Below are 13,410 nucleotides of genomic sequence, written 5' to 3'. Positions count from 1 at the left end.
CCATTGACCTGGCAATGAATAAAATTTCGTATTATAAAGTCGATCTACATTACTAAATGCATTTCTATCACTGACCTAAATCGTAGGTATGTTTTCATGTTACAACGATTTATCAGTATGAAATCGCTAGCGTTTAGCATCGACTGTGTTGCAGAAACGCGAGATCGTGAGACACGATAACATTTACCAAAGCAAATGTTACAGCAATTTACCGTGACGTTTCGTTAGCAATATTAGCTGGAACTTTTTATTGAAATGGCAGCTTGATATGTGACACGCGATTAATTTTAATCGTTATGTTCAATCTTAACAGTGTAGATAATAACGCGTAATTACGTGGATTATTGGAAAGATTATTTAAATTTGTTGTAGAACTTTAAAATCATGTATAGTAAATGGGAAAACTTGCATGGAAAGTGAAGATAAACTATCGAATGACTGGAAAAGTAAAAGAATAATTTCTGTAATATTACGTAATATTGAATAGAATATTTTAAAATTTGATAATAAATTTAGTAAAAAAATTTGTTTATCCTTCGAATTTAATTTAACATTTAATCGAAATTTTCTTTTACTTTTCCTTATTCTAAATTCAATTGAATTGAACAATATCTATAGATAGCTAATTTACAGAAAGCGAAGGATTCATTTACGTAAAATTAAAATTTTACATTTAAACTATAAATTTTTTCATATCTCCTTTCTATTCAATAGATATGAACAAGCTCCTATATCTATTTTATTTATATCCAATTAAAACTTTCAATAAAATATTGCATATATAATTACTTCACGTGTCACAGCACAATTACGATATAATATCTTTTAATGTGTGTAATGTTATGGAGAAATTCGATTTTTCTGGAAAGAAAAATGCGTCAAAATTATTTTTTTATAACTCTGTTATTTTTTCCTTCTTACTCTAATCTAATATTAAAAATGAAATTTATACGATATCAACTTGATTATATAGCCAGCTATATAAATGAAAGATAGTTTCAATTATCTAACGATAAATCTCAAATATCTCGAAATAGTATTCTAAATGATTTCTTGTACATCTTGTAGTCTAAATGAATTAGCAGAATAGCTAGAACAAGAATCGAAAAGCAGAATAGATAGAACAAAAGACGACAGAGAGAACTTTTTAAAATGATTAAATTGATTAAAATCGACCTTACGACTAGCCACCAAATGAAAGAACAGAAAATAAATGATTTGATCGATTAGAAGATAATCATATCGCATTAAAACGAAAATATCGAGCAACATCAATATGTATAATGAAACTTCCTGCTAACGATTGTGGTTGAAGCAAACGTCGTTAAAGCAAGAGCAAACCTTACCATTGTCGTTCTTCGAGCAAAACAGTCCAAGAAACATTTTCTTCATGAGAAAGATACTACTACTCGTGATGATTCACGAATTACTTAGACCTGTTCGATCAGTGAACGGTGTGATATGGGACAAGAAACTACAGGATTTTGTACCAATTTTCAGTATCCCAGCTTTCGCAGCTGTAAACAACGAACTGCTGAGCCAAAGTCGAGGAGAGGAAATATACGATTTCCAAGGAAGAATCGTTAGGTTCTCTTATTACGAGGTAAAAATAATGTTTTCCATTTTCTGAAGGAGTATTATAAAGCTGATAATAATTATAATTGTAAAGTTGAAGCTGCTCTTTGCCTTCTGACTCATTTTATATAAATTTCTGCTGGAAGATTACAAACAACAATCGAATCATGGAGATCAGAAAGGCATTGTCATTTCACTGAATTCTCTTAACAAATTATACAGAATTATACGATAACAGGATCATTATAAATTTTATTTTAATTCAATTCTATTATACCTGTTGAAGCATAATTTATACCAAATTTATACCAAACGTCAAAATAACATTTTCATACATATTTATATTTTTATATCATATATTAACATAATATTATATAATATATATTTTATTTTGTTAATTTTATTACAGAAATTTTATTTTGATGTTTGCGCTCCTATTTAAGGATGTCTTTAAATGAATGAAGAATTTCTGTTAAGAACTCATAAAATGTTGAACTTGTTCAACCACAGAGTCGATCATTATTCGAATTACTATCATTTATACCATATTTTATGATGTTTCTTTAGGAAAAGAACCTTATCAATAGCATAGGTAATGGAACACGAATCACCGGAATTATAGGCGAGATCTGGAATATTTTGTCCGAATATTTAAATTTCACGTAATGCTAAACTCTCTCTCTCTCTATTTCTCTTATTTATTAATAAGATTATTTATTATTTTTTAATTCAAACTTTTTAGAATAAAACCGATTCTGACGAACGAGAAGAGTACAGGAGCGTCAGATCCTGATGGCATATTTAGAACTGGTTTATTAAAGTATATTGCAGATAATGAAACAGATGTAATATCGAGGATGGAAGCTCATTCCAAGAGATTGACTATTACCCAGATGACGATGCCTTTATGGAAAGCCGAGTAAGAGTATTTTATAGTAAAAAGAATGATGTTGATGGTAATTATGGATATTATAAACATGAATTATAAAAACAAATTGTACAGATATAAACTTTACTCTCAATCTTTTTTATCCATTAGCAATTCATTGCAAATAAATTCATTTTACTATTTTGAATAAGCATCGAAGAATCATAAAGTATCATCTCATTAAAAAGATAATAAATAAGCCACGCCGTCTGTCTTTTATAAGAAAGTAATTTTAAAATTAATTCAGCGATTATGCATATGCTCTCGCTACCTATATATTTTTCAATGTTTTTAGAATATTGATTGTCACAATATCAGCTATTCTGGTCTTATACGAAGTTTCTTGGATTTTTCATTTATTTTTAAACATAATATATATAATCGTAATATCACCCATTAAAGAAAAGCAATAGACATAAAAAGGGTATAAGAAAAATAGTATAAAAAAGAATAATGAAATGATACATTAACGTAATGTTAGCCATTAATAGGTAGAAATATTCTGTTAACCATCAAATGATATTAAAACTTAAAACCAGAAAATCAATAAATATCATGCTTTTTCCGTATAATTTTCAATAATATGTACAGTATCATAATTTACTTACAGATATCGGCTATATATTGAACGAGAAGTAAGACACGTACCTACTTGGATGGTGAAATTATTCTCCAAAAGAGTTTGGCAAGCAGTTCTGATAACATACCTTTTATTGAGCATGTGCAGCTATCTTTCTCACAAGGTCGAGACGAAAATCATGCTTAAGAAGTTGCAGACTGGCTTGAACGATCATTTTTTCTATAACTTTGGCATGATCTGTGGACAAAGTAAGAAAAAATACATTAGCGCAAGTTATGGCACATGAAATACAAACTTAATCTGCTTAAAATTCTTCTTTACGAAAATCTTTTTGTGATTACAAACTTTTATTTACACAAGGCACGATTGTTATTACTACCAATACTGTACAATACGCGTTATTAACATAGCAATAACTATTAACAGCCGTAATTAATAATAATTTACATTATCACAATACCAAACCGAAAGAAACGCAAAAAAAGGAAAGTAAAGAAAAGTAAAATTATCTCTTTCGAAACTGAGGTCTTTTTTTAAAAGCTAGATCAATGTACACTTGTGTACAGTTGTGTCTGTGTAAAAATTGAATAGAAAACAATTCATCAATACACAAGCTTTAACTTAACACTTTTTTACCGTCTTAAATCTTTTTTGCATTTATTACTACAGCTTTTTACTAAGCAATTAATTTATTACGAATAAAAGCTCTAATTTTTTACAGGCTTCTTTCCATCTTCTTCGACCAGAAGCTCAAGGATAATAGAATTATGGTTGGGTTTATTTTCTTGTTTGATCAGAACCGCTTTCAGTGCCCTTTTAATAGGCTATATGACGCAAACTACCTTCACACCTCCTTTCAAAGACATAGAATCTCTTTTGGATAATACTTCGTACAAAATTTTAACTTTAAATGGTTCTATACCAAATATTATTATCGAGGTACGAAAACATAATTTTTCCTGAGTCAAGAGCTCATAACAAAAACGATCCTTGCCCATGTTTGTTTTCTTCTAGGAAAACGAAAGAATACGAATTTCTGGCCAATACGTTTTAGTTCTTTTAAACAAAATATTTATCGTATTATATAATTACTGTAAGTTATCTGTAATTAGAGCACAGTAGAACTCTATTTAAGTCATTGAGTTGTGCAACTATGACAAGGATTATTTATATAAAATTGTTTAATTTTTATTGAATAAATCAAGGCGTAAGTCATTCATAAGTTTCTGATCATTATACAGGATGTATAATTATTTGAGAAGTTGAAAAATATAACAAGGGCCGTTTTTGTTATAAGTCTCTCAATTCCAACCACTATAAATCATCAGAAATGTAGGAAAATAAGAAAATAAGTGAATATATATTAAATATCTTCAGGTATCAGGTGTCTTATTTAGACATGATTTCATGCAAATTTTGAGAAACATATATCATAAAAATACCATAAACAACTCATGAATCGAGTTTCTATATTAGAAATTGTAATTACAATATAAAATGTAATGTAAAGATGTAGATTATTCTTAGCAGTTTTATTTAAATATGATTATTTTATTACTCGAGTTTAGCGAGGAACATCGCCTACATACAAAAAAGTTCTTGACATGAAACGATATGTTGTTATGGATACAATTGAGGAGATGTATACAAAAATATGTACATCCAATAATCCATACACAATATTCGAAAGTGAAGATTTAAAAAAAGCTAGAGGAATGTACTTCTGTCGATTAAATCCCGTAGGAATTCCTTTATTTTATTCGTGGATAGTTCCCGGAATTTCGAAGACTTTTACACATAGAAGGTCTATTGATATCGGGTAAATATTTTAACTTTACATTAATATTTATATATGTATGTTCTTTATAATATTGTACAAGTTTATTTGGTTCACAAAGAAATAGAATAATTTGACTATTGAATAATTTGAATATTTTTACTATATAGAATGTTGAAATTATATGAAGTTGGCTTTATCAAACTACTGAAACATCGCTGGATAGAGTCAAAGAACGTTGAAAAAGAGTCACTAAATGTAACAGAACCAATTATCTTAGAACAAGTGTATTTAACATTAATGATATTCATCGGTGGGCTTCTAATATCATTCATAATTCTTTTGTTTGAAAATATAATATTTTACTGCAAAATTAAGAAAATATCCTAAGAAAATTGTGAAAATTATTGTAAAAAAATGTAAAAATTAATAAAAATTTGGAGACATATTATTGAAAAGTTTGTAATCTTCATATTTGCATCAAACAATATTTTATTTTAAAAGTATTTTATTCACCAATTAATAACTGCAATTTGTACATGAAACACAATTATTATGGTTTTGCATCAGTATGCTGTTTATCTAAAGTTTCTGGCGGTACCGCTTGAGCAACCGATTCAACAGCGCTATCAGATGATGAAGGTTCTTCCTTTTTCTTTGGCAAGATGTAAGTAGTTGACGATATTTCGTTCGGTGTTAGCCAATTTGGTATAATTTTTCCGTGTATTCGCCAAGTACCATACACATTAGATATATGTTTCTCAAATACTATATAATCCAAAACATCTTTCCTCACTGTCTCACTACCTAATAACAATCGTCCAAATCGGTCATAAATGCAGAGAAGCTAAAAGATTAATTTTTCATATAATAATCTAAATATTATAAATATCCCATAGATATATACAATATTAAGATCTGCTGTTAAACCTGTTGAGTATGAAAACGAATAGTGATTTGTGCAAATAAATTGCTCTTTGAAATCAGACTTGTTACTCTAGCATGTACGATACGTGCTGGCTCCAGAGATTCCAAAAATTTCCAAACAATTGTTTTATTGGCTACATTATGTATCATTAACTAAAATGAAATGATATCTATCAGTATATTCACACTATTGTATGAAGAAAACAACATTAAATTTAAATATATCGAGACATACAGGATATGCAGTTTCTGTAACATATTGTAGTATTTCATCTTGATCTTTACTGCAAATACAATAAATTTATAACTTAATCTAAACTATCATTAGCATAAATATATGATGTGTAATCAGTTCTGAAGTAATGTATTCCAAATAAATTTCAATAAACATTTCTTACCGACATAAAGCTTCATGTGCTTTTTTATAAACATTTAATAGGTTTTCTCTAAATGTATCAGATGAATAGTTATCCTCATATGTCTTAATCTTCCTAAGGGCCATAAAAGATTTACTCTTTTTTTCTATAAATTCAAACTTTTGTTTCGCACCCTAAACAAGTATTGAATGAAAGTATTTTGAATATATTGTCAATTCAATCTTCTATTTCTATTTCTAATTCAATCTTTATTAATTATATTATGCTATAAATAAATGTATTACATACCGTAGCGTTAATCGGAGAAAATTTTCCATCACCTTCTGGAGCAACGTAACTATCAAATATTGCAGGTGTAGAGCTAATAAAAACTGGTCTTTCAGACCAATTTCTTTGTGGTAGAATTCCAGCTTCTTTCAACTTTGTTCTTACCTTACTGTTATTTTCATCATCATCATCATCAAATGTAGGTAATTTTATTTTAATGACTTTCTTTCCCCTTTCTTTGCGATACTTTGGATTAAAATGTTTCTTTATATTTCTGACTTGTTGAGAACTGTCGTTAGGAACTGGATAATTAATAGGACCTAACATTACTGGTAAATTATTCTAAAAACCAGTAAAATATGTTTACAGTTAAACAATCATTATAAAAAACTGACATTTTAAATTGATAAAATTATATCATTGATAAAGTTTGAAATTACCTGCATATACTTCCCAAAAATGCATATTGCATTTCTGTATCTTTGTATCATCTTTATAAATGTGTCTGAAGGCGTTGTTAAGTTACTTAAACTTCTATTTTTCAAATAAAATTTATTTAATCACTTGTTACGCTTCCATCGAATACTATGTTTAGGTTACGTTAAGACTAATCAAAACAAATTAGTGAAATACACTATTTAGTAACATACGAATATCTTTACATTAAGATACTTTCGTTAACTGAAAAAGTATATAATTATAACTAGTTTATAATCTTATATTGTTTAAACAATAAAAATATATGTATTATATAATTGAGAAAGTGTTATCAAATGATGACGTTATAATTAACAAATTCTATTAGTTGCTGCTTTTCGAAAATTCAAAATAATATAAAATAAAAATATGAGTTATATAATAGACGATAAGTTACGGGAAATTATTTCTTAAATATGAAATTTACAAATAAAGTATGGTATAATCATTAAATACATATAGCATTTAATATATCTTTATTCAATATCTATTTAAAATATTCACCTACTACTTACAAAATAAATGCAAATAGGTATATATAGATATATTAATATTTTTACCGAATTATTGGCATTTTTACCTATTTTCTTCTTCATTCTATCATTATGATATTACTTTTACATTGATTTGAAACGTAATGTGATTAATAAAATTTTATATACGTGTTTCTATGACTCGAAAGATCTTGACAACTCCGTGAGAATGATGTCTTGATTTCCGTTTCCTGATAGTTCCAAACTAAAGTATATATATACACGCGAGGAGCGGTAATACGTTTAGTTTTAAAGAGAAACGTATCGAACAAAATCTTTCACAACATTGTTATTGAACAACGACGTCTTATTTTAATTTGCAATACCACGAATACACTGTATTCTGATTTTAAAGCTTTATAATCACTGAATAATTTAATATATTTTTCTTTGAATAAGATAGGTTATGAATTCAAAATTGTACTTTATATTTATAAATGTGTATGATTATAATATTTAAAGAACGATGTTAATTATGATCCATATATATTTCGGAATAATATAAATTATTACAAAATGATAATTATCATATAAATTAAAATTTCTTAAAATTAAATTAAGATATTTTGAAAATACATACGTTGAAAGCAAGAAATAAAAATGGTTAAAGCAAAGAAGAAATCATTATCGGAAGTTTCCCAACAAATACGTAATCAACAAAAGAAGAAATCTTTGAACCCATTTGAAGTGCACGTAAATAAGAACAAACAAAATGTATTGGGTAGAAAGAGCAAGACGGATGAAGGTCTCCCAGGTGTATCACGTGCAAAAGCAATTAAGAAGCGAAAAGAAACGCTTCTTCAAGAGTACAAATTAAAAAATAAAGATAATTTATTTTTAGACAGGCGTATAGGTGAAAAGAATTTATCCCTGAACGAAGAAGATAAAGCTTTGGCTAGATTTGCAGTAGAACGTATGAGAGCTCATAAAAAAAAGAATATTTATAACTTGAATGATGATGAAGTATTAACACATAAGGGTCAGACTTTAGAGGAAATTGAAAAATTTGATGACCCAAAAAGTGATGATGAATATAGCGATGATGAGAGTAGAAATGGTAAACTGGATAACAAGTTTGTTGGTGAAGCTCACTTTGGTGGTGGTATTTTGTCCAAATCAGGATCTGAAAAGTCTAGGAAAGATCTTATAGATGAGCTTATAGCTGAGTCAAAAAAACGCAAAGCTGAGAAACAGAAAATACGTGAACAAACTATAGATTTAACAGAAAAACTTGATTCTGAGTGGAGGGATCTCCTTCCAATTGTTTCAGCAACTAATAAGAAAGTTAAAGAAGAAACTACAGAGACAAAGGCTGATGATTACGATATTGCAGTACGTAAGTTGAAATTTGAGGCTAAAGGTACACCATCAGATAGATTAAAGTCTGAAGAAGAGATTGTAAAAGAGGAAAAGGAAAAACTGGAAGCTTTAGAAGCAGACCGGTTGGCAAGAATGAAAGGACTTGTAAATAATACAAGTAATGAGATTAAACACAAATCTGCAGATGATCTTGATGATGGTTTTATGCTAGAAACTATAAATGACCAAATCCCAGCAGATGATGATGGAGAAAATTTAATTGAAGATGTACAAAGAGGTTCAAATAATGAAGAGAATATAAATATTCAGGGAGATAAACAATTAAATACTACTGCAATGAATGACCTTATTAAGAAAGAAAGGAAAATAGAGGAAAAGAATTCTGTCAAAAGGGAATTAGCTGAAAGTTCTAACAATGAAATCTCAGAATCTGAAAGTTCTGAAGAAGATAACTTATCGGATTTGAAAGAGTCAGAATCTTCTAGCGAAGAAGAAAAAGAGTTAAACAAAAGCAATATGATAATTGGTTCAAAAGGGAAATCAAAAACTAGTGTTCTGAAGTTAGATAGTGAAACTAGAGAGCAAGAAATTAGAGATGATCTTTTAAAAATGAAAAATATGGAAAGTGCAAGGAAGGAATTACCTTACACTTATAAAGTGCCAGAAAGTTTTGAAGAGTTACAAGAATATTTGCAAAATTATAATGCTGATTACCAGTCAATTATCGTAGATCGTATAATTAAGTGTAATCATTGGTCACTGAATAATACAAATAAAGAAAAGTTATCAAATTTATTTTTGTTTTTATTACAACATGTAAATGATCATGTTATAGGAAATGATGTTGAAAGTATAGTTAAAGGTTTCCAAATTATGGATAGGTAATATATAACTTTTTAATAAAATTTAGTTACTTGTATTATATCTATATTATATTACACATACTTATTTCAGATTATCTCCTTTTTTATACGATCTTGCTCATCTAAATCCACAGAATGCCAAATCTGTTATACAAGCAATAATCAAAGAAAAGCACAATGAGTTTGAGAAAAATAAGAAGAGACACCCTGACCTAGATACAGTATGTTTAACATATAATTATATTAAAAATATATTTTCGACAGTATTAATTATAAATATAATTATAAATATCTTTTTTTTCAGCTTATTTTCTTTAAATTGGTTTCTTTGTTATTTCCAACATCCGATTTCAGACATCCTGTAATTACTCCCTGTGCAATATTTATGTCTGAAATACTATTTAGATGTCGTATTAAAAATAAAATAGATATTTCAAAGGGTCTTTTTATATGTACTCTTATATTAGAGGTAATCGTTACTACTAGTGTTATCTTTTTATAATCGAACATATTATGTGGAAATGCAATACCCTATATTAATAATATTTCATTCACATTCACAGTATACGGTATTAAGTAAACGATTTGCTCCATCTGTATTAAATTTCTTGCGGGGAATAGTTTACGTATCCACGCCTACACATTTAATACAAGGAATAAAAATAATACCGCCCTTTAAAACAAACGGAAACTCGAGAAATTTATTAATACTTGATGAAGATCATGCTAAGTTTGATATTAATCCAAGTAGTATTTATATGAAAGCGTCCGATCTGATAGATGGCCCCATAGATGATGATTTCAGAATAAGAGCCTTATTAATAGCTGTAAATTTATTGCGTGAATTTAAAAACCACTTAGAAGAACTGGAAGCTGTGTATTCGATATTTGAACCAATTTTAAAATTACTTAAATCGAATTCTTTTGACAAATATCCACCAAACATGAGGAAACATATTATGCAATTACGAAAAGATTTGGAAAATCTAAAGAATAAAAAACTAGAATACATTATGGTTGAAAAGAAGAAACCAAAACCATTAAGATTATACGAGCCACGAATTGAAGCAGTGTATGTAAAAATTGAATTTGTAATTTCAAATCACGTCGTTTTATAAATTCAAAAATGTTATTAAGTTTCGTATATTCTTTACAGATATGACGGTAAGAAACATAAGACTATGTCCAAGGAGAAAGCTGAAAGAGAAAAATTGTTGCACAAGTATAAAAAAGAAATGAAAGGTGCTATGCGTGAAATACGAAGAGACAGAGCTTTCTTAACGAAGCTACAAATAAAGCAACAGATTAAGAGCGATGAAGAACGTAAACGCAAGGTGAAAGAAATCTTCGGCGAAGCTTCAGTGCAACAGAGTGAATTAAAGAAATTAAAACGGAAGAAATAATAGTAATAGAATAAACCGCACATTCTGGAGTCTGTATATATTATCTTTCTTAGACAATATTGATATTTTGAATGATTTTGTGCAAATCGCTATATTAGCGTTTTTTTTAAGATTATTATATATTATATTAAGATTATAATTTCATTAATTGTAATAAATGTAAATAAGCATTTTCATAAGAAAATCTTTTAATCTATTTCGTTTGTCAAAACAATACTGTAATTGTATGATACGGAGGTAATTCCTTATGGAAAAAAATTAACAGGAAACAAAATAAAAGTCTCTCATCCGAGAAAATAAATAAAAAGTGTGATATAAAATTTGACAATTAGTTTTTCCGTTTAATTTTCAAGAAAATAGAATTTAAACGCGTTTAACACTAGAACTACCGACATTTAAGACGTAGCTATCTCTACTAAAACCAGTCAAAATGACTAGTCTAAAAAATACGTAATAGAAGAATATTTTTATATTTATTTATTTATTATTATCTTACAAAAGGAATTCCATGTTCTGAGATCTTAAAAAATATATAATAACAACTATAATAATAACAATACGTACAATAATGAAGAATATTTAGTACCAAAATCTTTGGTAACAAGAATATTAAGATAAATTTCCATTGGTAAATATAATATATAATAGAAGTATAATATAATAATATAATAATAAGCGTAATAAGCGTAGTATAATAAATAAAATACAAATATAACTTAAATTATTAGATACAAAAGTTATCATTCGTCACATTTCTTACAAACGTAAAGTTTCTTCTGCGTGCATTTTCCGCATACATATTTTTTACGAAGATTGCAAATGGTGGTGGTTTTATTATTATTACAGTACTCTATCTGACACCATTTGCGTGAATAAGGTGAGTTCTTTGACGTACTTTGGATCTCAGATGCTCTTTGTTCTATCCGTGATTTTTCATTGTCAGCGACGAGTTTTTCTGCTAATTGAAACATAAAATCTTTTCTGGATATATGCTCACCTGTGGTTTCTTTATATAAAATCCAGGCATTTATGCCAGCCAAATCTAAAATATTAAAAAATACTTGAAGTGGCCATCTTTTTGATCCCAACTTCACGCTATATTTTGTTGTCATTTGGCGTGCTATATTTACCCCAAATTTTGTTTTATTATAAAATTCGACCGTTTCAGGTAAGTCCTTTTCGCTTTTTCCTAAATAAGGAAATCCATTTACAACATACTTTGTTTGAACATCAGATGCCAGCCAAAATTTAATTCCGAATTTGTCGAGTTTATTCGGTAAATATTGCGTAAACCTGCATCTGATTTTGGTTGGGAAAGTTGCTTGTCTATTGTAATGTTTGCACCGGGTTTATAGCAATTCTGGCTGTTTTCAATAAACTTATCCCATACGGTTGATATTAGTGCAAATTTGTCATTTTTCAAACGTTGACTTCTATCATCTTTTTTGTCAAATCGAATAAATTTCAATATTTCAACAAACTCATTTCGACTCATTGTGCTGGAAAAGAAGCTTGGTCCCCATTTTGTATTCCACAAATATGAAAGTTTCAAATTTTTCACTATATATGCTCCCCTTGCGTACTATATTCCGAGGAATGCTTTTAATTTTGTTTCTGTAAGGATCCATTTTTTACCCAAAACTCGAGAAGCTTCTGATTCGGTGCAAGATATTATATGTTGCAACATATGGCTGTCAATTAATAGGGAAAATGCGCTAATTACTTTATCTTTCGATATTTCTTTTTGCATATCCTGTGGAGCCGGATGCGTCTTCGAATATAGTGCGTAATCTCCCAGAACCTGACCCTTGAATTCTTTCACACTTGGTTCCGTCTACGGCAATTTTATTTGGACTAGCTTGTACACTTCCAGTTTCACTTTCAGAACTTGAAAGCACCCGAACACGTCTTCTTTTGCGTACATTGAAAATGTTCTCTGGATTACTTTCTGAGGACTCATTTTCTTTGTCATTAATGTCACTGTTACTGTTATCACTACAAGTTTCAATTTCTTTTTCCCCTGGTTCACTTCCTTCATACTCAGAGAATTCACTATCCTCGATATCAGAGCATTCCATTGGTATCCTTTTTAGTTTTTGCAACAATTCGGATGCTTCCAATTGTTTACTCATTTTCAAGGCTTGTAAAATATTGCTTTATAAAACGAGAAATCAGATCTTATTCCAACGACTGTGCTCTACAGAATGACCAGTCAATTTGACTAATACTGGTATAAATAGCCATGATACAAAATTACTTTTATTTTAAATGAATAAAACAAAATTAAAGTTTATTATATTATTCCTTTAGCTATCCCTGCAAAGGTCATTACATCATTGCGGAGAAAAAATATAACATGAAGTAAAAATTTTAAAATAAATTT

At 28.5% G+C, this 13,410-nt stretch overlaps 4 protein-coding genes across 6 annotated transcripts; 2 read left to right on the top strand and 2 right to left on the bottom strand.

The window, feature by feature from the left end:
• The first annotated feature begins 1,163 nt into the window (after positions 1-1,163).
• On the top strand, positions 1,164-5,291 carry LOC117235284. The gene is made up of 7 exons (XM_033497156.1): positions 1,164-1,603; positions 2,143-2,237; positions 2,318-2,494; positions 3,114-3,331; positions 3,805-4,022; positions 4,652-4,902; positions 5,031-5,291. Exons 1-7 carry the CDS (start codon positions 1,391-1,393, stop codon positions 5,248-5,250), a joined length of 1,392 nt encoding a protein of 463 aa, XP_033353047.1. The 5' UTR covers positions 1,164-1,390; the 3' UTR covers positions 5,251-5,291.
• On the bottom strand, positions 3,190-7,821 carry LOC117235283 (probable 39S ribosomal protein L45, mitochondrial). Of its 3 annotated transcripts, none has more exons than XM_033497155.1 (7): positions 6,872-7,112; positions 6,453-6,773; positions 6,186-6,337; positions 6,023-6,071; positions 5,791-5,940; positions 5,447-5,707; positions 3,190-3,320 (listed from the first exon to the last, which is right to left on the bottom strand). In XM_033497155.1, exons 1-7 carry the CDS (start codon positions 6,920-6,922, stop codon positions 3,303-3,305), a joined length of 1,002 nt encoding a protein of 333 aa, XP_033353046.1. In that variant the 5' UTR covers positions 6,923-7,112; the 3' UTR covers positions 3,190-3,302. The 3 variants fall into 3 exon arrangements, with proteins under 3 accessions (XP_033353046.1, XP_033353044.1, XP_033353045.1); XM_033497153.1 differs by lacking the exon at positions 3,190-3,320 and adding an exon at positions 7,489-7,821 and having other exon boundaries at positions 5,351-5,707; XM_033497154.1 differs by lacking the exon at positions 3,190-3,320 and having other exon boundaries at positions 5,351-5,707; positions 6,872-7,206.
• A 220-nt stretch (positions 7,822-8,041) lies between these two features.
• On the top strand, positions 8,042-11,241 carry LOC117235281 (nucleolar protein 14 homolog). Its single transcript, XM_033497149.1, has 5 exons — positions 8,042-9,642; positions 9,716-9,845; positions 9,929-10,093; positions 10,188-10,696; positions 10,781-11,241. The coding sequence occupies exons 1-5, from the start codon at positions 8,042-8,044 to the stop codon at positions 11,025-11,027; spliced, it is 2,652 nt and encodes an 883-aa protein (XP_033353040.1). The 3' UTR covers positions 11,028-11,241.
• Positions 11,242-11,767: 526 nt separating this feature from the next.
• On the bottom strand, positions 11,768-12,522 carry LOC117235294. Its single transcript, XM_033497175.1, has 2 exons — positions 12,321-12,522; positions 11,768-12,216 (listed from the first exon to the last, which is right to left on the bottom strand). Exons 1-2 carry the CDS (start codon positions 12,520-12,522, stop codon positions 11,768-11,770), a joined length of 651 nt encoding a protein of 216 aa, XP_033353066.1.
• Between the last annotated feature and the right edge of the window lie 888 nt (positions 12,523-13,410).

Source organism: Bombus vosnesenskii, unplaced genomic scaffold (assembly GCF_011952255.1).
Source record: "Bombus vosnesenskii isolate JDL3184/JDL3185 unplaced genomic scaffold, Bvos_JDL3184-5_v1.1 scf7180000013315, whole genome shotgun sequence".
In the NCBI taxonomy this organism is placed as follows: domain Eukaryota; kingdom Metazoa; phylum Arthropoda; class Insecta; order Hymenoptera; family Apidae; genus Bombus; species Bombus vosnesenskii.
Note: the sequence above shows the minus strand (reverse complement) of the source record. Positions and strands in the feature narration are given on the sequence as shown.